The 26,123-nt window shown below is 37.2% G+C and overlaps 1 protein-coding gene across 11 annotated transcripts in view; it reads left to right on the forward strand.

The window, feature by feature from the left end:
* The window catches only part of cacna1g (calcium channel, voltage-dependent, T type, alpha 1G subunit), a 272,840-nt gene that overhangs the window by 81,655 nt on the left and 165,062 nt on the right, over positions 1 to 26,123 (forward strand). For all 11 annotated transcript variants that reach the window (XM_055176561.2, XM_055176552.2, XM_055176558.2 and 8 more), the window contains exons 3-4: positions 15,183 to 15,295; positions 25,280 to 25,413. In XM_055176561.2, the coding sequence (XP_055032536.2) occupies positions 15,183 to 15,295; positions 25,280 to 25,413 (247 nt within the window). The remainder of the gene's footprint in view (positions 1 to 15,182; positions 15,296 to 25,279; positions 25,414 to 26,123) is intronic.

The following is a 26,123-nucleotide window of genomic DNA, read 5'->3' on the forward strand; positions in this document are numbered from 1 at the left end:
TCCATGTTTTTAAAAATTTTTGTCAAAACATGTTTATTATTATGTTATCATGTTATTATTTTGTTTTATGGTGCTACTTAGCTGTATTTTTTAAGTTATGAAGGTTTAAATCAAAACAAACCAACTGCAGTTGAATTGAAATTAATTGTAATGCACAACCAAAAAACAAGATTTCTGAACAATAAAAAAAACGGTGGTTATCTTGTTTTGCAACGAAACTCTTCAAGTGTACTGTAAATCATAAACTACAGCAAGACTGTAAACTTTTACAAGTGCACTGTAAATCATTAACTACATTTAGACTGTAAAATTTACAGTAGTAAGACTGTTATTTTTTTACAAATGTACTGTAAATCATAAGCTACAGTAACACTGTAAACTTTTACAAGTGTACTGTAAATCATTAACTACAATTGGACTGTAAAATTTACAGCAATTTGTTACAGTGTGCTATTGAAAGTTACCAAGGGGACTATTCTCAGGCGCTGCGTAATATCATTGAGCCTCCTGCAGCCATGTTACAGAAGCAAAGTCCTTGATTATTACGCCAGAATGACAGTAAAGTTCTTCGCCTTTTCGGCCTAGAAAATCGCAACTTTCAATTTTCCGTCGGTCTTAGTACACAATGTTTCTACAGAAGAAAATACAGAAAAAATATCGAAACTGTGTGGGTTTTTTTGAACGCGATGCTAAATGGTCTAATCAGATTCAATAGATTATGCTTAGCTATGCTAACAGTGGTACCGCCAGACCCGGAGATCAGCTGAATGGATTCAAATGTTTAACTCTAGGGGAGCTGAAAAATGAGCATATTTTCACAAAAAGTGAAGTGTCCCTTTAAAAATATTGCACCTTTTTCTTGAGAGTGTACCACATTGGCATATATCTTATATACAAAACTAAGTAAGGTTATCTTACTCCTTTTGCTTTTCAGTAAATGTCTCTTGTTTTAGGAATTGTTTTACTAATAACAAGACATAATATTGCTTGAGAAAGCAGGTTTGGGTAAAATGAATCAGGTGTTGCATAACATAATACTCCAAGGCACACGACAACCAAGAATCTTTATTTTATCTCAGTTTCTGTGCCACAATCTCTCCGTATGACATGGAATCACCTGCACCCATTTCAAATAAACATCCGCCTTTTAAAATTGAGCTGCGTTTTAGTGCCCCAGTGTGCACGAATGGCTTATCAGGTTAGCACCTGTGTCCCTGAGTCGGCATGCCAGGGGCTTTGCAGATATGCTGTAAGGGAAGTAGAGAGGAAAGATGCCAGGTGAAGGGGTCCTGATTGCCTCCGTGCCTTAAGGGCCCTGTTGGCAGGAGGAGGATGCCACTAAACTCTGACACAACTACTGGCCCTGTCACTCTTTTTTTTACACCACAGGAGACACAAACACTGTGTATCTGCTCTCATTTATAGCTAGACTGAACACATTACCTATAACATGAATAAGAGCTGGGTACTTTTAAGTGTACCGTGGAGTTAGTCCTTGTATTATATACTGTGTGTGGCTAGAAACCAGTGTTGGCAAGTGTAATGAAGGTCAATTAAATTACATGACTTAATTTTCAAGTTAAGCACCGTCTTGGGGTCCAGAGCTGTATGTATATTATGTCTCCCATCGTGCCAGTGGAAAACTCGCATGCATGCTTACTGCAGGCTCGAGCCAGGAAACACCTCTGGTCCTTTGTGCTCTGAAATGTCTGCTGCTAGGCAACATTGGCTTACATGATGAAGGCTTATACAGTAGTAGAGCAGAATAATGTCTCAATTAGTGTTTTGATGACAGGCATTAGTATGGTAACTATTTATTGGTTCATAGCAAGAATGTGCACTTTGGTCTAAGGCGTAACATTAACCCTTTCCTATTTGAGATAAGCATGACCTTAAAAGCATTTAGTTGCATGTGCTTTAAAGGGACACTGCGCTTTTTTGAAAATATGCTCATTTTCCAGCTCCCCTAGAGTTAAACATTTGATTTTTACTGATTTGGAATCCATTCAGCTGATCTCCGGGTCTGGCGGTAGCATTTTTAGCATAGCATAGCATAATCCATTGAATCTGATTAGACCATTAGCATCGTGCTAAAAAATAACCAAAGAGTTTCTATATTTTTTTCCTATTTAAAACTTGACTCTCCTGTAGTTACATTGTGTACTAGGACCGACGGAAAATTAAAAGTTGTGATTTTCTAGGCTGATATGGCTAGGAACTATACTCTCATTCTGGCGTAATAATCAAGGACATGGCTGCAGCAGGTGTAGCGATATTAAGCATTGCCGAAAATAGTCCCCGTGGTTACTTTCAATAGCGTAGGAAAAATAGGAATAGGAAAAATATCGAAACTCTTTGGTTATTTTTAGTGCGATGCTAATGGTCTAATCAGATTCAATGGATTATGCTAAGCTAAAAATGCTAGCGCTAGACCCGGAGATCAGCTGAATAGATTCCAAATCAGTAAAAATCAACTGTTTATCTCTAAAGGAGCTGGAAAATGAGCATATTTAAAAAAAAGTGGAGTGTTCCTTTAAAGTGATCTTTAAGGCATGGTATTAACATCTGTATATCTGCTTCTAAACCAAACGATACGTACAGTTTTAACTTTTTACCTCTGAGCACATTTTCCCACCATGAGAAAGGCTGTTTCTAATAATAATCAACTAGAACCATTGCAGGGTTTGTGGCTATTATGGCACAAACTGTTCTGTATCCTAGATGAATAGAAACCAAGATCGATAAGATCTTCAGCTGTTAATGGGACATCAAAATAGTGTGACTTATACAAAGAGAACAGTGATTAGATGGGAAGTCATTCTATTGTTTCAAATTACAATGCAACAGCTTCTTAAAGTTATAGTTCACCTCATTATTTCAGATTTTAATGCAGTTAAGATTAAACTTCTAATGTTTTTTAATTTTCCAACAGTTTTTGTTACAGTCAATTGAAACTGGTCGAGTGATGTGTTTAGATTAGTTTGCGGCAGTGTCTCAATCTTCCTGCTACATCAAATCAGTTAATCCTGCCATGGAAATTCTATTCCCTAATGCTAAATCATTCTTGCTCTCTACCTGCACATCTCCCTTGGTAGTACTTTCGTGTTATTTTGAACAATGAATGCTCTCTTGTCAGGTGTCAAAGCATGGATCAGAGCCATTGCAAGGGGCAGCGCACATCAGTGAAAAGGTTCTCGACTGGGTGGCAGTAGAGCTGTTCTATTAATAGACTGATAGACCGCTCGTCGTGTATTTTAGCTTCTGAATAAGTGAATGATGAATCCTGCTGATTTCCTTTTACGAATATCATTAACACAGTCGTTAAAGCCAAACATTCTTTGTATTAGTTTGTGTAATCCTAACATATATTTCACATTTTAATGTTGCTTAATACATAAAATAAAATTAAACATATCATCTTTGGTTGTTAAATAGTGTTTCTTATTTGCTTATGTTTCTTATTTGAAAACCAGTTATTAAATAAAACACTGTATTGTAGGCTATCTACCATGTGTCGAGAAATCATAATGCATCTTTATTAGGGCCGTTATTTGCTTTGCCGTAAATGAGGGTTTAGCAATATTTGATTTAGGACGCGATGACTACGCTGTTGTAAAGATTAGTGTAACACCTGTACACAACAGACGTGAGCATAGAACTGACTGGCTTTATTAGCAATTGGACTTTAGTGACTCATTCATCTTGGTTGGACTAACTGGACTCAACTCTCCAAAGAGACCGAGACGGATGGAGAAAAGACGGAGACGCATCGAAATACTACAGGGTATGAACAGGGCCCTAATTGAGCGAATGAACGAGCTAATGCTCCACGGCAGAAAATCGTTGCCTCTTGGCACAATGCGTTTTCGGACCCAGCGTGTTCAGCCTCTGTTGGGCTGAAATATTTGGCACATTTCAATTATTATAAGTATTTTTTAATGCCTTTTTAACTTGCCGTTAAGCCTCTTTGGTTGTTAGTTTTACTTGGTGATGAGTAAACAAGAATGTGTTTGTGGATCACCAGTTGTGATGTATGATGCTGCATTTACACCAACCGCGTTTCAGGCGTCAAAATCGCGTCTACCACGCCTAGTTTGCCGCTTAAACAGTTTGAATGCAAGCAAGCATTTGACGCACATCAGAAGCAAAATCCGCTTCTTGTGGGAGGGGCAAGTGCTATGCATTTGTCTGTTTGCAGGATGGCTGATGTTGATTGTGCATTTATCGACAGAGTTACCGGTTTGTATTTAGTCACCTTACTTTAGGGGGAAAACAAACAGCGTGGGTCGATAAACGCCAGGTGACTCAAAATTGAAATGTGTATTTACAACTTACCAGGTTGCCCAATGTCCTCACTGACACTCTTCCAAGCGAGGTCCTTTTTATTCCTGTCTCTATAGAAATAAGAACTTGTGTCATATAGCTCCGGGTGACTGCTCACGGACAAAAATCCGCCAAAGTTGAAAATTTTCAACTCGGGCGTCAGACGCAAATTCGCGTCAAATGCAAAATGCACAAAAAGCACCATTCGCGCGCACTGTGCATAACCGCGCCATGCGCATAACCGCGCCATGCGCTCAATTCGCGGCATTCGCTCAATTCGCGGCATTCGCTCAATTCGTGGCATTCGCACGAACTAGACGCGCGAATGAGGCGGAATTGCGTCTACCGCGCCACGCCAAACACCTCATCCGCGCCGCGAGACCTTCAGACGCACGTCAACGCGACTTGCCATTCACTACACATTAAAATCACTCGCGCTTGACACCTCTACCGTGGCTGGTGTAAACGCAGCATAAGAATGAGCTTAGAGATAAAGGCTTTATGTTATTTAAGATTTGTGACCTGTTAAAATGTCAAAAAGCTTACTGACAACCCCTGCTAAACAATTGTTATTCATTACAGAAAATCATGTGACATTTAAGTTTTTTACATCTTCAATTATTATGCTGGAATGAAAGTATAGTTCCTAGCCATATCGGCCTAGAAAATCGCAACTTGTAATTTTCCGTCTGTCTTAGTACACGATGTAACTACAGAAGAGTCAAGTTTTAGATAGGAAAAATATCGAAACTCTTTGGTCATTTTTGAGCGCAATGCTAATGGTTTAATCAGATTCAATGGATTATCAGTCCTTCCAGAAAAACACAAAAAAATTCTTGATCTTGCGACAAGTTTTCTTAAAATATGCAATGGAATAAGTGGAATATTTATGCAATTTTATGTGATGAAATTGCGGAAACTCACAAAACAGCGTGAACTTGCAAAAAATGTTTGCAGCTTTTCATTAATGTTCACGTTGCGTAATTACGTCACTTCCTAACATTACCATGACAACAGGGGACATGTCTCCACATGTGTGAAGTCAATGCAAAATTTTTAAACTTTGTGCTAAGATATATATGACTTTTTGCCACGAAAATGCGAGGATTATGAAAGCAACCATATTTTGCGAGCAGAAATCTGCAATTAATGCAGCGAAAGTGCGGCGTATTTAAAAAATGCGGCCCCGCATAAATATGCAGACTTTGGCTGATTATGCATTGAATCATGCGGTCGCATAATTGCGTTTTTCTGGAGGGACTGGGATTATGCTAAGCTATGCTAAAAGTGGTACTGCCAGACCCGGGCTGAATGGATTCCAAAACGGTAAAAATCAAATGTTTCACTCTAGGGCAGCTGGGAAATAGGAGTGTCCCTTCAAGTTTTAATAAGTTTTGTGATAAGTTCATATCTTATAAAAACAAGTTGAAATTGTTTAACTTAATTTGCTAAGTTAAAGTAACATAAAAAGAAATGTTGATTTGACAAAAATGCTGCTTTGTGAAATGTGGGTTTCACAGGAAAAATTTACACAGGATTTACTCAAAAATGTTTACATGTGATCCAATTCGTACGTATTTTATGAGGTGGCTAATTCATATGAATTTGTACGCCACATTTGTAAATTTTTGTATGATTTGCTTTTGCATCTGTGACTTTAGGGTTAGGGGCTGGGTTCGGTTTTTGTACAATTTACATTGAACAAAATCATACAAATTAGCCAACTTGTGAAATATGTACAAATTCGTGTGAGATTAGGCTGTGGGATCACATGTTTTTGTACACATGAAATTCCATGTAAAGTATTTATGAATTTTCATTATATTTACTTTTATGCATTTGGCCAACACTTTTCTCCAAAGTGACTTACTTTTTATCAGTATGTGTGTTTTCTGGGTTGGAACCAGGACCTTTTGTGCTGCTAACTTATTGTTCTACCACTGAGCTATACTGAACTCTTCCTTAAAGGAATAGTCCATTTTCCTAAAAGAAAAATCCAGATAATTACCTCACCACCATGTCATCCAAAATGTTGATGTCTTTCTTTGTTCAGTCGAGAAGAAATTATGTTTTTTGAGGAAAACATTGCAGGATTTTTCTCATTTTAATCGACTTTAATAGACACCAACAATTAATACTTAACTCAACACTTAACAGTTTTTTTCAACGGAGTTTCAAAGGACTATAAACAATCCTAAACGAGGCATAATGGTCTTATCTAGCAAAACGATTGTCATTTTTGACAATAAAAATAACAAATATACACTTTAAACCACAATTTCTCGTCTAGATCCGGTCCTGAAAGCGTCAGCGTGACTTCACGCAATACGTCATGACGTCAAGAGGTCACAGAGGACGAACGCGAAACCCCACCCCAGTGTTTACAAGTGTGTTGAAAGAGGACCGTTCCGACGTTGTCGTATGTCAAATGATACTAATTAATGTCTTTGTGTCAGTTGTTGTTTAAAATGGTCCGCAAATGTGCGTTTTATATGTGTAACACGTGACCTCCCTACGTTACTACGCATTTACGTGAGGTCGCGCTGGACCGGATCTAGACGAGAAATTGTGGTTTAAAAGTGTATATTTGTTATTTTTATTGTCAAAAATGACAATCGTTTTGCTAGATAAGACCCTTATGCCTCGTTTGGGATTGTTTATAGTCCTTTGAAACTCTGTTGAAAAAAACTGTTAAGTGTTGAGTTAACTATTAATTGTTGGTGTCTATTAAAGTCCATTAAAATGAGAAGAATCCTGCAATGTTTTCCTCAAAAAACATAATTTCTTCTCAACTGAACAAAGAAAGACATCAACATTTTGGATGACATGGTGGTGAGTAAATTATCTGGATTTTTCTTTTAAGAAAATTGACTAATCCTTTAAAAACCAAAGTTACTGTCTTTATATCTTGACTGTTTCAAATCCAGCATGGTGCATGCTTGTCCACGTGTTTGGCTCGGAACAAGATGTTGTGTTCGTGTCCCACAGAGTGTTTTGAATTTCGTACATTGCTCTGAAGCTCTCTTTGTTTTTGAGAGGATTTTGGAGTTTTACACAAAACACGAGTGCTCTCTACCAGCAACTTTTCTAGCTTTAAGGATCTCCCATGCGTAGAGCAAAGAGTGTCTCTCTTAGCACTTTCTGCAGTCTTCCCTCTTCAGTTTTGTCAGAGATCCATCACTATTCTGTCCTTAGTTTTCCACAGGGACCTTGATTTGGAACGTAGTGCTGCTTGCAGGAAGCTGACTCAATTGAGATGCTGAGGAAATCTTGATGTTTTTATAGCCATCTGGCTTTAAAAGGGCTTCTGGGGGGTTTTATGTTTATTCGAAATTGACAGTCTGTTAAAGATGGAGAGTCGAGGCCTACAAATACGTTTGGATTGTGGTCCCGAATCAGAAGAATGCACAAAACGTTTATGTCTCAATTTTTCACTAGATTAACTGCCTAACGAATGAAACGAATGTGACATTAAGCTTCTCTGTGTAGAGCGAATTTAAATGAATTATGATAGTTGCTGTATGTATACTGCATGTAAACGCTGAGATGCTTATGATGAGAGGTACAGCGGCTCGCTGAATGTTTATTCAGAATTAATTTCCACCTTCTGTTATTTTATGTTTTATAATTCTCTACAGGCCAACAGTTTTATTTTCATGTAGTTTTATCAGAAAGATCATGCAAGACTAATTGTGAACAGTGATGAAAACAAAGGGCTGTGTTCATTAATCTCTTAGGTTTCTTTTTTTTGTTACAGAAACGTTGTAGTTGGCAACAAATATTTAATTTATTTAGGCGTACATTATTGTGGCGTAGTTTGTCCTGCATAGACAAGTTGTCTTAAATTAAGTACAAATTTATTTTCAAGAGAGTTTACCCAAAACTAAGAAATTTTGTAAAATTTTCTTTTTATACTCAAGCACAATTGAAAATGTGACCATGTTTGTGAAATCTAAGCTAAAGTGCCATGATCTAATTTTGATAGAAGCATTCAAGTTTATCAACTTTATTTATTATTTAAAGGGGACATATCATGAAAATTGAAAATCTGACTTTTTCCATGTTTAACTCTTTCACCGCCAGCGTTTTTTTAATAGTTGCCAGCCAGCGCCAACGTTTTTCATGTTTTTCACCAAAGTTTAATGCCTTCCAGAAAATGTTCTTCTTTAAATATATAAACATACAATATACCAAATGAAAGAACAGACCCTCTGCTTTCAAAAAAAAAAAAAAAAAAACGTTTCATCCTACATTCAGTGGTTCTTTTGTATTCAGCTTTTGAATATGGGTGTGTTTCTGCAAAAACACCACATTTTGAGCAAAAGCTGAGATAATTCCATTTTTGTGACGGACTTTTCATAGAGATCCCATTCAGAGCGATCTTTACAACAGACACGGGCATGCAGCGGCTTGCCATAGGGCAATATTTCCGGGTTTACAAAGTTGTGGAAGGGCGCCACCTGGTGAATAATAGCGGTATTGCGGAAAGACGGAAAATCTTGTCATTGGCAGGGAAGCGTTTTCCCTTGATTGACGAGATATCTCGTCAATGGCCGCGAAAGAGTTAAGTGCTATAATTGGGTCCCCAGTGCTTGTATCAACCTAGAAAATGTAAAGAAGATGAACCAAGTAAGTTAATTTTGTTAAACCATTATCTGCAAGCATGTGAAAAAATAGGCCATTGAAATTTTCCCTTGTGATGTCAGAAGGGGATAATACAACCCTTTATCTGCACTATCCAACCTCAGCACTGCCATTTAGTGCAGAGATCAGCTCATTTTAAAGGACAACCAAAAACAGCGAATTTTTGCTCACACCTACAAAGTGTCAATTTTAACATGCTATAATAAATTATCTATACTGTATTTTAAGCTAGAACTTAACATATGTACTCTGGGGACACCAAAGATTAATTTGGCATCTTAAAAAAGTCGTGTGAAATGTCCCCTTTAAGTTAGATATCAAGGTGATTTAAAACGATTTTATGTAGAAAACAGTAAATAATAAAAAAAAGTACTTTAGCTGCGTTTTCACAAGCAGTTAACAGGTTGTTCCGGATGTTATTTTATTGAATGATGACTAGTGGCCAGAAGTATGAAATCACAAGAAAAAAAACATTATAAAGCTTTGATATTGAATATATGACGTTTTGGGGTGAGTTATTTACCCAAGATTCTTGTAGTCCATTTTTTTTAAGCAAACTTTACAGTCAGACTTTAAATTGCAACGGAAGGAATCATTTCCCCCACAGACTCTTTCCCAAATCGGTGAAATCACATTTCTGCCTCATTTTTCTTGCACTTCACAGAAGTTGAAATATGGGGTTGTTTGAATAATGATGATGTACAGTATCAGATATGAACATCATATCTCAGAAACATTGACTGAAATCAGTCCCATTCTTGTACTTGATTCATCTCTGCCAGGGAAGATCTTGAAATACAGTTGGATCCTGGAAGATCTTGCTTGTCAGTTTTTTATTTGGTTTGTTATTAATTGTATTGCATTATTATTAGAACATAATATTGTAAGGAATAGTAAAAAAGTCATAATGCTTATAATATTGTCCCAAATGCAATCAAACACAATACATTATGGTGCTTTTTTGAAGCATTTTAATAGTCTGCCTATAACTTATGTATATCATTAGCTAGTAACTTATTCTAAAAATTATTTCGGTGTTCATGGAAGAGATGCACTGATTTATTGGGGGGGGGTATTTTTTTTAAAGATGGGCTTTTACTTATGGATGCATGATTTACTAAAAAAAAAAATCACTCAAAGAAAATTAGTTTTTGCTAAAAAGTGTTCTAATAAAATCCTACCATAAAAATCTAGCCCAGTGGCACCCGAAAATTAGTACCGGGTATGAATGTGTGACACTGGAGAATATGAGATCAAGAGCTTGGGATGATACATAGCCTATGCCAAGAGTCCTGAATTAAACAGAGGCCGGATGAAATACTGCTCCTATGGCACTCACCCATTTGGGTTCCTTTTGAGTGCCTGGAGAAAGGGCCACTATACAAAATGCCTGCAATTGTACCTTTAAACTAAGAAGGACAGAAATACTGTATGAACAAATAGATGGATTTAAAATGAACGAACAGTTCAGATAAAGCAATGTGGGGAAAAATATACTTGCATTTTGTATTATGCAAGAATTAGATTGATGCTCTGTGCACAAAAGTGGCTAACATAGGAAATACATTTACTGCATTGTTATCATTGCATGTCCTTGCAACAGAATTTCTCAGCATTCCCTTGCCCTTCATACACCCCCTCATTTATTCATTACTTAGCATAAGATACAGAAAGACTATAACCCAAGACCAGAACCTGACAGATTTCAGCATGTTGCTTATTCAGCCCACCTGTGTCACTCTTTTAGGCCTATTTGCTCTCAGAATCGAACGTTTGTCTGCAGAATCTTCCTGTAAAGCTGCAGAATCACACAGACAATGTTTTTATGCCTTGTTATTTTTTCATCCTGTCAGAAGATTGAAAATGAGGCTTTTCGGAGCATGCGGGAATTAGGCTGCACATAAACACAGCATAAACACTTAATGTGATTTTGATCCCACTATTGCCTGTGAGGAAATCTAGCTACACACCTAATCTGATGGATGAACAAAGAAAGGGTTCCACGTGACCGAATACGACTGTCTGCGTGGAGTAAACTTGAGACACTGTGCATCTGTGCCACGGCCCGCCGAGCACATTTCAAAAGATATTCAGTTCACACAGAATTTCTGAGATCTTTTCTCACTTAAGATTCTTTTCCAAATTAAAGCTGAACGTTATGAAATAATTTATAAGCGCAAAATCACATGTTCCAGTGTTCTCATTTATTGTTTATGGGTTTGTCTGAAAATGACTGTTCACAGGATTCTGTTTAATCATTTATTGCTGCTTTTTGGCAAAGAAAATATTAGCAGTGCCTGTGACTTTCTGAGTTAATTAAGACTTAATTAAGGCCCACAAGCAGTCAATACCTTTTCTGGATAAAAATAAAATAAAAATCTGTTATTTAGCAGTTAAATGCGGTATATGATCAGGATTGTATTTTTACCTTAAAGGATAATTCCGGTATTTAACACTTTGAGTCTTATTTCTGGTTTGTTTTGGATGAACTACAGTGATGGACACTCAAAGTGTTAAATACCGGAATCATCCTTTAACACGATTCACAATGGTAAGCTTATAGAAATGTAAAAATATTTAAAAATACTGCAAAGTACTGACTTAGGACACCAAATGTACCTGCAATTATATAATCAATAATATGTCTTCTGTAAGTGAAATGATATGTGAGAGAAAACTATTTGTATTTTGCAATTACTTCTGCTCCATGTCAGATATTTATTGGTTCTTGTGTGTCTTGTTACTGTGTTATGCATATGACGACTAGTCACAAGACTCATGAGAACCAATGATTGTCTTTTGTACCAATGCACTGTAAAATAATTGTTGGTTCAACTTTAAAAAGTAAGTGAACTGTAAAAAGTAAGACAAGTTGCAGCCTTTTTTAAGTATAATACACACTGTAACATTACTTAATACAAACACAACAAAATCAAGTTGACTAATAGTACTAGTATTACTCACACTGTAAAATATTTCTCTAGAAATTACATTTTCTTACTGTAGATTTTACATTTCTGTTATTTACTGGCAACAGCTTGTTCAAAGTTAAATGAACATGAAACATTTTCAGACTTAAAGGGATGCTTCACCGATTTGGCATTCAGCTTTGTATCTGTGGAGGCCCGGCAGTGTTGCTGAATGGCCATGTTTCCCTCCCTCGTTTCCCCCTGGGGGGAGGGATGTCTGCATTTTGGTTCTGCAGGGAAGTCCTCCGATGATGTAATATGACGATTTTTGCATCATCGGAGGACTTTTTTGCGGAGCCGGGGTGCAGATGTCTCTCCTCTCGGGGGGAGGTGATGGGGGGAGGCATGGTCGTTCAGTGGTGCTGCCGGGTTTCTACAGATACAAAGCTGAGTGCTAGATCGGTGAAGTATCCCTTTAACTTCTACAGTAACTTACTGGCAACCAGTTGCATAATTACAGGTATTTTTACAGTGCAGTTTAACTTACTTTTCTTGGTACAGGTAACTTTGTCATGGTTTGTTGTTGTTTCCATAAACATTGATTTATACTTCATCATTCCGTGAGATGAGGGCACGAAATGTTTATTTAATCAACGCACCCGCCCAGTTTCATTTTGGGCAGCACCAGTCTTCTGAACAATGGTAAACTTTTCTAAATCTCGAAGATTAAGAAACATTAAAAACTAACAAGTCTTTTTTTAGTTAAAAACACATAAAATAGCGTTTAAATTTAAATTTTACTCTCCAAATGCAGTCCCATGCAAAGTATGCAGTTAATTTCGTTCTTACAAATTTAATTGGATTACACATGATAAAATGAAATTGAATTTACTCAATAATGTGTTTATTTAGAATTACTCAAATTATTCAAAGTTTTATATTTTAAAGGTGCAGTGTGTAATTTTTAGAAGGATCTCTTGACAGAAATGCAAAATAATATACAAAACTATATTATCAGGGGTGTATAAAGACCTTTCTTAATGAACCGTTGTGTTTTTATTACCTTAGAATGAGACATTTTTATCTACATACACAGAGGGTCCCCTTACGTGGAAGTCGCCATTTTGTGACGCCATGTTTCTACAGAAGCCCTTAACGGACAAACTTTTGTACTAAGTTTTCACCCCAACGATGACATGTTTGTCCGGTGGTGGCTACCATAGCTTCTCTATGCGTTTTAAAAGCAAGGGGCGAGCAGTGGACTAAGCCGTTGCTTGCAATTCGCAATCTCACCACTAGATGCCGCTAAAATGTACACACTGCACCTTTAACTCATATTTTGTTAAAAAAACAAGAATTCAAAAATGTTAATACAGTTTACTAATTTTATTTTTCTTAAATAGACTAAGGCACAGAAACACTTTTTACAGTGTGTTTAATTCAACTAAAATATTAGTTAAGTGAAAAAAAGTGTACAAATGTTGTGTGAACTAATTTTTTACAAGTTGAATTTATTCAAAATATAACATACTTTTTTAAGTTGAACCAATTATTTATTTTTATACAGTACATGTGTGTATTTAGCCATTTTTAGAAGTTTAAAGGCGGAGTGCACAATGTTTGAAAGCCAATGTTGACTTTTGAAATCACCTAAACATACACGGCCCTACCCCAATAGAATCTGGACCTTCTTTTCATAGACCAGTTTCACGCATACGCAACCCCGGCAAGGATGTCGGTTGGTAGACACGCCCCTTACCGCTGATTGGCTACAATTGTGTTTTGGTAGTTGGCCCGACTCCCTTTTCCAAAGCGTTTTTTCAAACATTGTGCACTCAACCTTTAAAAGTTTAACTTTTTGAAAAAAAACCTAAGCAGTATAGGAGGGTCAAACAAAGTTTATCTTTAGATTTCTTTTCACTTTGTTAATATAATGTACAACTCAGGAGCTATAGCAGCTATAGTGATTTGGTTTACACTTGCAGGTTTAATTGAACTCAAATCGTTATTGTGCATCTTGAATTTTTAACGTTGTTTAGTTCAGGATAGTTTACGACTTTGAGTTCCACTAACTCTGATCTTAGCCTCTGCTTTAGAGCCCATAGATCAATGGTGCCTGTGAAAAGTTAGCAGCTTGTAATTAGTCTCTTGGCTTTCTGCAGGAAGAAGATACATTCTGACCATTTACATTATTCATGTAGAATACATTACAGCAGCCCCTTTATGCAACTGAGACATTCATTTTGGACAAGAACTGTAAAATACGGTTATGCCGATGTTAAGGTTATATCCCAGAGCATCATTTCATTGTACTGTATTTTGGAACATGCCGCAGCGCAGAGATGCATTATTGAGCCAAAGTTTGTGATTTTCTTTATATTTCTATATATTTGCTACTACAGTAAGTGATCCTGAGGGAAAAGGGAAGACACTGGACGCCTTTATCTCATCTCTTCTCTTAACATCTAATGTGTTGCATAATTTTCATATTCGGTTTTGATAATACAATATAGCCCATGGTTTTGTAGTGCTGAACGCTGAGATGATCAATGTCCCCTGGCAGGCATCTTCTTCTTTAGAAGTTTCCTGTTTAATGGCACGTCCTCTCATTTAGTTTTGGGGATTTTAATTGTGTCCCTTTGGGGGCTTCCATTGGCAGTAATTGTGAAAAATGAGCCGGTTTCTGTCTGGTGCCGCTTTTGTTCAGACGGCACCCTGTACAGACATTAGCATTCTTGTATTTAATTTAGATGTAAATGTGCAAGCTCGACCCCTGGACGGGCACTTGGCATCTTGGGGGCCGGCCACATTTACCCGCCCCGTGATCAATTACCAACGGTGAGCTAAAAGGATGAAGGGTCATTTATTCCCCAGGAGTGAATCAAGAAAAATAATGATAAACATAATGACAAAGCACCGTTGGCCCTCTTAACACGTTTAGCTGGACTGACCTCGTTTTACGTCAGTGAATGATTTTAGCCTTTCGCAGTAACTGCTGTGATCTTTTATAGCAGTATGATGATTTATTACGACGTCAACTTTTTATTTTCCAAAACCGATTATAACAATGCGAGAATAACATGAACACTTTTACACGGCAGAGGTGCTTCAATAAATTAGCAGTAGTTCTGCTTTGAACTCGGAATAGCTCGTCCGAGCTGCGTGAAGTGTTCCTAAAACTATGCTTGCTGATGGATGTGCTATCCAGTTTGTAATAATGCCATTCATTTTCAATGCCAAACAGAACTGCTGCTATGTCTGCAATGTGTGTTGTTTTTCTGTGTATTCCTTAACTTCTGCTCCCCACATGGTTCGAAAGGGCCAGCATGTTGGTTATCCTGCTGAACTGTGTTACTTTGGGAATGTTCCACCCTTGTGAGGACAGCCTCTGTGACTCAGAGCGATGCAAGATCCTGGAGGTAAGTCTCATTCCATGCATACGTTACCTCTCGTAACCCGATGTCCTTAAAATAATCCAAAAGTAAAAGGAACAGATACATGGAGTTAAAATGATTTTTGACAAATTAAACAAGTGTTACACCTAGGATTATTTCAAAGGGGGGGTGGTTACTCTCATCTTCATGGAACGCTGGGTTTCTCTAGATATCCCCAAGCATGTTATGTTGACTGATTTCCAAAAGACACAGGAATGCCCAAAACCACATGTGGTGATGGGCAACAAAAAGATCCTCGTCTGTAATTCGAAGCAGATTATCTCAGGAAAGAAGCTGCTCTGTTTTATCGTTGACTTGGGAACATAGCTCAGGGACTTTGATTTCAATCTGCTAAATTCCTTTTGCTTTGTTAAACAGATGAGTAGCCTTAAGGATATTAGAGAGCTGTCTTCCCTTTTGGATACTCTGGTTCTCTTTTTCAAACAAACACACACACACACACACACACACACATCGGCATTCCTTTCCATTGCTTTTTATTGTTTCTATATTGAACCACTGATAATGTCACTTTATGTCAGTAAGACCATTTTCAGATGTCTCTCTCTCTCTCTCTCTCTCTCTCTCTCTCTCTCTCTCGCTCGCTAATGCTACAGTATGGGGTGTCATACATTTATGTTAAAGCATATGAGCCTGAAATGGCTCAGCTACGGAGAGGATTACACCACATTAAATGAAGTGCTTACAATGCGACTTCAAAGCCAGTCATCCAGTCAGGCATTGTAATCAAGCCATTTAGAATATAATGCGACCGATTGTGGCATGAGATAAATCGCCTCTTATTTCTGAGTTATTAAACTAATGATAGCTGTAATGAATGAGTAATCTGTGCTCTTAACATCACGACAATGGGTCATGTTCACCGTACAGTGTCACTGTAGAGTGCCAGTGTAAAACAATTATACCGGTCTTTTCAAAGGCAAACGTCCTGCATATATTAAATGTGAGATGGCTTGCTTTCAGGCTGAAATATAAAATCAATAGTTAAAGGGACAGTATGTAAGAAATGTATATCAATTAATCATAAAATGGCCCGGATATGTCACTAGACATTAATAAATCATTTTCATTTCAAATACTTATATCACTTACAACAGTGGTACAGCCAGGATATTTCATTTAAAAAGTGGAGTTGCAGCCCTCAACTGATGTTTATGTTGTCATTTTGTGTATTGGCCACCACTTGTGTGATTGCAGTTCCAGTTTTAGCCACAAGTTTTGTGATTGCAATACCAGTTTTGGCCACAATCCTACATACTGTTGCTTTAAAGCAACACTAAAGAGTTTTTGCTCTTTGCTCCCCCTACAGGTTAGAAGCGGAATTGTCAATTACAACTGTCGTAAATAATTTAGCAAAGCTGGCTCTGATTGGATTGTAGGTCTGCCGTAAAGCAAGTTTTTTTTAGTTTTCACCCGAACTACAGGAACGCGACCCAACGGTTGGAAACGTCTTTAGTGCGGTTTTGGCCGATCGAGGGCTGCAAAGCGAATGTGAAAGTGCCGTTCACCCTGTTTCGAGTGGATGAACGATTGAAACTTTTTTGGTAACGTTATTTTAAGGTAAAAAAAACTCTTTAGTGTTGCTTTACCATTTTATATACAGTAACCTTTGTGAATGGTGTAGTAGATGTCAGTATAGAATGGCATGATATTGGTGGTATGATTATTATAGTACAATTCAGTTTACAGTAGCCTACAGTAGTGTAGTGTTAGATATTGTAGTGACATATAGTATTCAGACTCAGGTATTTTAGGGATATTCATAGTGTTAAACGTGAAATGTGATTTAGAGACTTTTCTTGCTGTGAGTTTCCTGGAACTCATCATTTTTTACTCCTCACCTTCCCTGGGTGAGATTGCTTTCTTTCCACTGATAATGCCAAGTTTTCATTGCAATTTAATGGAAATGGATTGTTTTTTCTGTAAACGTTTGAAATTAATAACAGATAGTAAATGAAATCCCATATCCATCCCCCCCCCCCCCTAATATCAGGAATAAACAGCTTGGGAGGTTTCATACCTGAACTTGGAAAATTTTATTATGATTATCTTCTCCACCTGCTCCTGCCGTATGGATATATTAGTGTGATTTGGCAAAAATAGGATTGTAAACTCGGTCATTGGGAAATAGATATATAATCCACTTCCTGTTACTGTCAGGCCAGGCACGCCGCTGGGGCAACCGAGCTGACGTGACTCAGTTTGGTCCTTACTGCAGCTTTAAAAAATGCCTTTTGTGGAATAATGGAATTCAGGGTAATACAATAAAGTTGAGGAGTATGTTTGAAATTTCTCTTTTTCTCTCCATGCCCCTTTTCTACTGCCCACACAACGCATTATCATTTTTTTTTTTTATTGCATCTTCTTTCAAGCACTGTTACTGTTGTGAATAAATACATGAACACCACCCTGATATAAAGGAGATGATCAGTTGATCTCATATATGAGTTTCATAAGCATGCATATTATATATGTATGTAATTATATATGAATTATATACTGTATGTTTTACAGCTTCACATTACATATTTTTTAAGTGTGCAATTTCTGATACCAAAGCAAAACCAAATAATGGCAATAATCTAATATTTTTTAATTAATAATAACTCATTTTGAACACTATTTTCAAGCTGGTGTTGTTATATCTGTCCAGTCTCACCAGATAAACAAGCAGATTGTAATTCTGTTTGGTGCCTCTGGAAATGACACGCTTCATGTACTAAATTGCATATTAAGTATGCATGTATTTGTGTTATATACCACTTGTAATTTATAAATAAGTGGTTTATGAGAAAACAGGCAGCATTAGATTAAGCATAAGGGTCAGTGATTTGGCTGTGTACTTCTTCACAGACCGAGATTCAGAACATATGGAGTCATGCATGCAATTCACTCATCTGTTCTGCTTACTGTCACCATCATACAGATACCAGCACAGTCACACGAAATTACGTACCTATAGTCACGTCATTTTTTGATTCTTTTTCGTGATACTGTCACGAGTTTCTGCATTTTTTCGTGATCTTATTACAAATTTCTGTTTATGTGTCATTAGGTATGTTTACATGCAATCAAATAATCCGTTTGTAATCGTATTGATGGCTCAATCGTATTGAAAAGCCTTCATGTAAACACCTTAATCAATACGATTGAGGTCGATCAGATGCAAATTTGGATCGTATTGAAGGGGGTGGTGTACTCCGATCTGTTATGCGATCCGCATGAGAAAAGTGCGCATGTAAACGCGTGAATTGTAGTATTTTCTCAATCGGATGCAAAAATACATTGTGCACATGCGCAGAACATTTCCCGTCTTCTATTAAACTCTTATATCACATGATTCTCATCATAGAAACAAGCAATAGCAAGGCAGTGGCATCACGCATTATTAAGGTAAGGTTACTGGGGTCACGCGATGTACATTCTGCCGCGTTTATGTGTACTTTTAAAACATTAGGCTACTTAAAGCAATAAAATAGCGTTGTGACTTTTGAAACATGTGTTTTCATTACCTATATCTGAAAACTTCTTAAGAAGAACTTTCTCCAACTCCGTTTTGACTTTAACCCAGAGATAAAGCCTAGAGATGCAGCGAGGCGTTGCCAAGTCCTCTGCTTTTTCCGAGTTTAGATTTGAGCTACTGTTTAAACTATTTCCACCAGTTTGTTTTTTTTGCGGGTTAAAGATGAAAGTATTTCGTTCATTAGTTATTGGTATTTGGGCTGTGAATAGTCATTGGGATGCTTTTGGGCTAGTTTTGAATGTCCATTTAGGATGGTTCTGATACGCAAATCGGGCAACCCTGGCTGTGCGCTTGCGCAGACGTTCGGTTCGGATTCTATAAAATGTACATGTAAACGTACATTTTAATCAGATTGCAATCTTTAGGGTGCATGTAAACTGTATCGTCGTAATCTTCAATCGTATTAAATTCAATTGGATTGACAAAATTTTGTGCATGTAAACATAGCCATTGTCACGCCATTGTAGAACAAATAAAAAAATAAATCTGAAAAAATTGTATAAACCAATACTTAAAGTGACATCCTAACGCAAACACCAAATCTAACCCTAAACCGAAGCGAAAATGGTTTAAAAATAGTAAAAAGCAGTTGAGTAATCAACACGATACGATCACAAAAAACACGGAAATTTGTGACAGTATCACGAAATAGAATAAAAAAATTACATGACTATAGGTACATAATTTTGTGAGACTGGGCAGCAGATACATATGTGCACTAACATTACATGTTCGACCAGCTGTTTCTATCTTTCTTTCACTCTTTTTTTCTTTCTTTCTTTCTCTTTCTGTGCATATGTATTTTAGTTTGAGTTTGAGGGTCTGTTTTGCCTTGATTTTTTCTGCATTCTTCCCAGATAAAGCTACCATATGTTGTACTTAATTCTGAGTTTAATTGGGGAATCCCTTTTACCCTGGAGTAATTTCCTATAATAACAGTGGTTTATTGTTTGCCAGTGGCTTGATAGGATATTTAGTGGGATGCATAACATTTCAAAATCTTTCAAACCTGTTCCGTAGGCAAATATACTGTTTGGACAATGGCCACAGAAATCATAGAACTTAAAGTGTTAGTTTCACAAAAATTGTTTGAGTTTGTAACAGAATGGTGGATGTAAATGATGCAAGTTTTAAACAGTTTTTGTGTGCAATTCCTTTACATGTTTAAAGGGGACATATCATGAAAATCAGACTTTTTCCATGTTTAAGTGCTATAATTTCAACACATTCTCACTCCCCAAGGCGTCAAAAAGTAAAGCATGTTCAAACGCCTTCAGCGTCAGCACGAAGACGCGAAGGGTGCCCCTATGCGTCACTATATCGACGAAATGGGAACTCCGTTGCATTCATGGTAATCCCTCAACGTCGGATATAAACAAAAGGGAATCCCGGAAGGTGATGTCGTCACGTTATGCGACATCAACGTATGCGACGATCGGCAGGATCATGCCGCTTCTGGACGGTAACTACTCAATTTTTTAAAGCCATTATCGCTTGGGGTTGAGGTTAGAGTTGGGGTTTGGATGTCAGTTTAAGTATTGGTTTATACTTTTTGTCTTCTGATTTTTAAACCATTGTCGCTCGGGGTTAGGATTAGAGTTGGGTTTAAGTTAGGATGCAATTTTATGTAACAGATAGTCATTCTAACCCCAACCCCAAGCGACAATGGTAAACAATTTGGAGCAAAAATTTAGTAGTTAACGCCTAGAAGCGGCATGATCCTGCCGATCATCGCATACGTTTACATCGCATAATGTGGCACTCTTCGCTTCTTCGTGCTGACGCTGAAGACGTTTAAACATGCTTCAATTTTTGACGCCATGGGGAATAAGAATGGGTTGATAATTTGGTCCCCAGTGTTTCCATCAACCTAGAAAATGTGACAAAGAACTACCCAGTAACTTAGTTTTGGCAAACCATTTTCTGCAAGCATGTGAAAAAATAGGTAATTGAAATTTGTCTCCCCTTGTGATGTCAGAAGGGGGATAATACTGCCCCTTAATCTGCACTATCCAACCACGCCACTGCCATTTAGTAGAGAGATCAGCTCATTTGCATTTAACAGGACACACCCAAAAACAGCACATTTTTGTTCACACCTACAAAGTGGCAATTTTAACATGCTATAATAAATTATCTATATGGTATTTTGAGCTAAAACTTCACATACGTAGTCTGGGGACACCAAAGATTTATTTGACATCTTAATTAAAAAGTCTTGTGAAATGTCCTCTTTAAGTAAATAATCATACATCAAAAGATGTCAATGTGTAGGGCAAACATTAGACAAATGATGCATGATTTTGTTGAGTGTGTCTGATACTGTGATGGTTACTGTTTGCTTGCTGCAGTAACTTCTGTTAATGTTCCTTCCAGACTCAATGATGTCATCTGCATAGTTGGAAGCGAGGGCGTTCGTGTGCGGTGATATCTGGCATGATCTTTTGAATGAATCTTCTCATGGTGTCCCCTTTGTTGTACAAATAGCTGAGTTAGTAAGAACATAGGAGATATTTTTATTTACCCTCTGTGAACGTGCACGCAGCATCCTCGTTTTTATGTGCGCATGCATTTGTGGGGGCGGTCGGATGGTCTGCGCGGAGAAGTTCTTGATGGATTTAAAGAATGATTTTTTCTGTGGAAAGGCCATTGGTTTGACTAGAATAACCTTCTCACAGCGCAGACAATAAACCACTCAGCTATTTGTACAACAAAGGGGACACCATGAGAAGATTCATTCAAAAGATCATGCCAGATATCACCGCACACGAACGCCCTCGCTTCCACACGCTCAGATGAGACAGACTCTTTCTTCAAGCTATTTTTGAATGCTTCCACAGAAATATGAAAAAGAAGGATGACATGTATTAAATAGAAACGAGTGGGGATAAAAGGATGGGGGGAGGAATATGGAAAGAGGTTTGATGAAACAAAAGAGATGAGAGAGGAGGAAATGGTATAAAGAGGAAGATATTCATACACTGTATTGTGTAGGGTTGGGTGTGTGTAATAGAGAGAGCTGAAAGCCTGGCTGGCTAGATGGAGAGCCGGTTCTGTCGAGGGTTTCCCCTTGTCTGCATCGTTTATCTTTGGAGGAAGCTGTTGAACCATAGACGGGGGTCTCCAGAGATTTAAACACACACACAGACGCCCATACATACAGCTGTGCAAGCCAACAGCTCTGCACGGACTGCTGAGGAACCATATATGAAAAAATAAAGAGAAGATTAATTTTACAGTCACCGCTTTTTCCATACTTTATTGATACTTTATGAAATACATCCATCTTACTTGAAGTATGGGGTAAAATGAGTAAATAATGAAAGGTTCAACAGTAGGGTCATCTGATGTCTCGGGGCAATATTGAAGTTTCGGGCAAATTGAGGAAACTGTAAGTTGCATAGATGCTGAATCTTACACTTGCAAACTTAAACATTTGGTTTGCTGTGATCTAGGCTATCAAATGTTTGTTGCTTTTAAATTCTGCTTATTTAAATATGCCTTAAGGTACATTCACATTATAAGCGACTTTGTCGCTGTGTGTCGCACGTCTCTTTCAAAAGAGCCGTTTTTTATATCTGGTTGTCTTAAACAAATAAGTAATGTCCACTCCAGTATCTGACGAGAGACGGATGACGTGAACTCCCCTGCTTCGTTCTCATTGGTAGTCGCTCCTGAATGTTGCTCATAATTTGCATAAAGTTAAACATTTCTCAACTTTGTCGCGCTACTGGACACGAGTATCCAGCGGTCCTTGTCGCTCGTGTCGCCGGATGCCGCCAGGCTTCCATTGAAATCAATGAGATTGCGTCGCTCTGCTACTGCTAGTTGCTTATAATGTGAATGTACATTTAAAGGTAACAATATGTACTATTGCTTGCTAACACAGATGAGTTTTTGTCAATGTTGCAAGAATGGCTTGAGAAAGGGTTTAACATGATTAAAATATTTAATTTATTACAAATTATAAAATCATAAACAATTTATGATTAATGTATAATCATTGTTGTTTGATAATAATAATAATAATGATAATAATAATAATAATAATAACACACCTTCAATAAAAATGATGTAAAGTTATATAAATAGGATTATTATTAATTATTATCCTATAGTTATGCATGTATATTTTAAGATGTAGTTGTGAAATATTTAAAGGATTAGTCCTAAAAAAAAATCCAGATTATTTACTCACCACCATGTCATCCAAAATGTTGATGTCTTTCTTTGTTCAGTCAAGAAGAAATTATGTTTTTTGAGGAAAACATTTCAGGATTTTTCTCATTTTAATGGACTTTAATGGACCCCAACACTTAACAGTTTTAATACAGTTTAAAATTGCCGTTTTAAAGGACCCTAAACGATCCCAAACGAGGCATAAGGGTCTTGTCTAGCGAAGCGATTGTCATTTTTGACAGGAAGAATAAAAAATATGCACTTTTAAACCACAACTTCTCGGCTATCTCCGGTCGTGTGACGCGCCAGCGAGACCTCACATAATACGTCATCTTGTCAAGAGGTCATGGATGACGTATGCGAAACTACGCCCCAGTGTTTACAAGTGTGGAGAAAGAGGACCGTTCCGACGTTGTTGTATGTGGAATGATACTAATGAATGTCTTTGTGTCAGTTTATGGTTTAAATGGTCCGCAAATGTGCGTTTCATATATGTAACACGTGACCTTTCCACGGCATTACGCAATTACGTGAGGTCGCGCTGGCGCGTCACAGAACCGGAGATAGACGAGAAGTTGTGAATTAAAAGTGCATATTTTTTATTTTTCTTGTTAAAAATGACAATCGTTTCGCTAGATAAGACCCTTATGCCTCATTTGAGATCGTTTAGAGTCGTTTGAAACTCCGTTAAAACTGCAATTTTAAACTGCATTAAAACTGTTATCTGTTGGTGTCCATTTAAGTCCAAAAAATTGTTTGACCTCATCACAATGATTTCTGATCACCGCAATGATTGCACATCTCTCTAAAAAACACAAGGGGGAGCTGCAGCGCCTGTATAAACGAGACAGTATCTAATGACGCTCCTTGACTGACAATGTAATGCGATACATTGCAAAGCCATTTAATACAGTGGAAAAACAGCATTTAAAGAAATGCTGCAAAACTTTAATAAGCAGTATGAAACATACATTTCCAAAACTGCAATTTCAAATTTAGTGACGTTTTTTTTTCAGTTTTTGAAAGATATATTCATTAAATAATTACTTTTAAATGTGTTATTATGCTAATATTTACTGCCAGGTAAACATTGCAATTGCAAGATTTAATTTAAATAATCACAACAATGTGTGAAAATTATTTCACAAACAAACAAAAAAAGGCAATTAATTGTCATAATCAGCCCTATATAAGGCAAATGTCTAGTATTTGCTATAGCATCATTAGGTATAAAAACACAGATAGGTAATACATCAAAGGTGCAGTGCTATTATTAGTATCAGTAAATGCATTTCATTCTGACTCAGTTAACATTCCCTGCATGGTCAAAGTACAACTACTTTGGCTGAAGGGGAATCCCTCACACCCACATAACTCTCAAAGACTGCTGACCTTGAAGCAATATCACTCTCATAACAGCTGATGTCTCATAGGACCCATCCCATGGTCTTTTCTCAAGAAGCAAGAAATGAAGAGGTGTATAGTTTATTACTGGAATGGATTTAAGAGGTCCCACATCTAGCGAATTAGCTTTTTATGCTTGCGGTTGTATTTAACAACAAACTATTTTGTTAGATTGCTACATATCCTGATGTGACTCAAGTGTTCAAGTATTTTTTTAAAGCCTGAAAGTGCTGAATGTGCAACAAAAAGTTAAATAATAAAATTTCTAACAAAACCTTGCTAATAAGGTAGTGTAGTCAGTGTTGCTGTTGTATATTGTTCAGTGAGACATTTTTTGTAACTAATAATGATTCTTCTTGGGTCTGTCATTGCCCTTCATGCATTATCCTTTGTGGCCATTAACACAAACTAAAGTGACTGATAAATTATTTGTCTCCGTAAAGTGAAGCAGAGGACAGAGATTCAGAATGATTATGCAGGTTTCATTGACTCTAATTCTGTCTTAATACATATTGTACTTCATTAATCATAGACGCCATAGTGCAGAACATTGCCTGTGTTTTTGTAAATTTGATGCACATTTCATTCGTTTTTAATGCAAAGCACATTTTGGGTAACATAAGCTGAGGAATAGCAGAGGGTTTGTGGGTAAAAGCTTAAGTCGGCTGTTTGTGCCCACTCAGAAAACTTACTGTAGGGATGAGTCAGGGCTTAAAGCACATGCACACACATTCACCATGGTGTGACATCAAAGTTTTGCTGAACTTCTTAACTGAGAAGAACTTTTTTTGCAGACTCTGCAGTGTTTGCTAACACTTTTGATGTTTCTGTCCTCTTTCCAGGACTTTGATGACTTTATCTTTGCTTTTTTTGCCGTGGAGATGATCATCAAGATGATAGCGCTGGGCATCTTTGGGAAAAAGTGCTACCTTGGAGATACCTGGAATCGGCTGGACTTCTTCATTGTTTTGGCTGGGTGAGTCATTCCAAACCAACTTCGTTCAAACTTTCCAGAGTTTAAGTTTACGTTTCTTTTAAGCGGTTGTCATTCAGCATTCTTGTTTACTAGCGGTAGGCTCTGGAGCAGGGGTTCCCAACCTTTTTTGTTCCAGGGACCAGTATATTCATAAAAAAAATTCCAGGGACCAGTTGTCAATTTTGATGCCTCAATTTTAAGATGCATCGTTTGAAACATATCACTGTGTAAAAACAGTAACAGTCTATCATTTAATTGCATATAATGAACTAGGTGGCAACAAAGGCTACAATCTTTTTAAACTTTCAGACCGGTAAAATATTTCCCTTCTCTCCCATACAATTAGGTTTACTTTAAAAGCAACTTGCACAGCACTCACTCACTAGCAGGTGGCAGTAATGGCAAATTGTATATAAATACCAGTCCATTTTATCTGTCAAATCTTTCCAGAACCACTAAAGACAATCACTTCAACAGCAATTTAGGGTTTTCACTTACCAACAGGTGACAACAAAGACTAATTGTATGAAAATAAGAGCCAGTTTCAACATTAAGCTTTTCAAGATTAAGCTTTAACCTTTAATAAAAAATACCAGACCAGACCAATGAGAACAAAACTATTTTAATGTGAAAAAAACATACGCATTCAAAACAACGCAGAGTCTGACGGAGTTATGTTTGGGACCATTTTACACCATCATGATTAAGTT

Source organism: Misgurnus anguillicaudatus, chromosome 4 (genome assembly GCF_027580225.2).
Source record: "Misgurnus anguillicaudatus chromosome 4, ASM2758022v2, whole genome shotgun sequence".
NCBI classification, from domain to species: domain Eukaryota; kingdom Metazoa; phylum Chordata; class Actinopteri; order Cypriniformes; family Cobitidae; genus Misgurnus; species Misgurnus anguillicaudatus.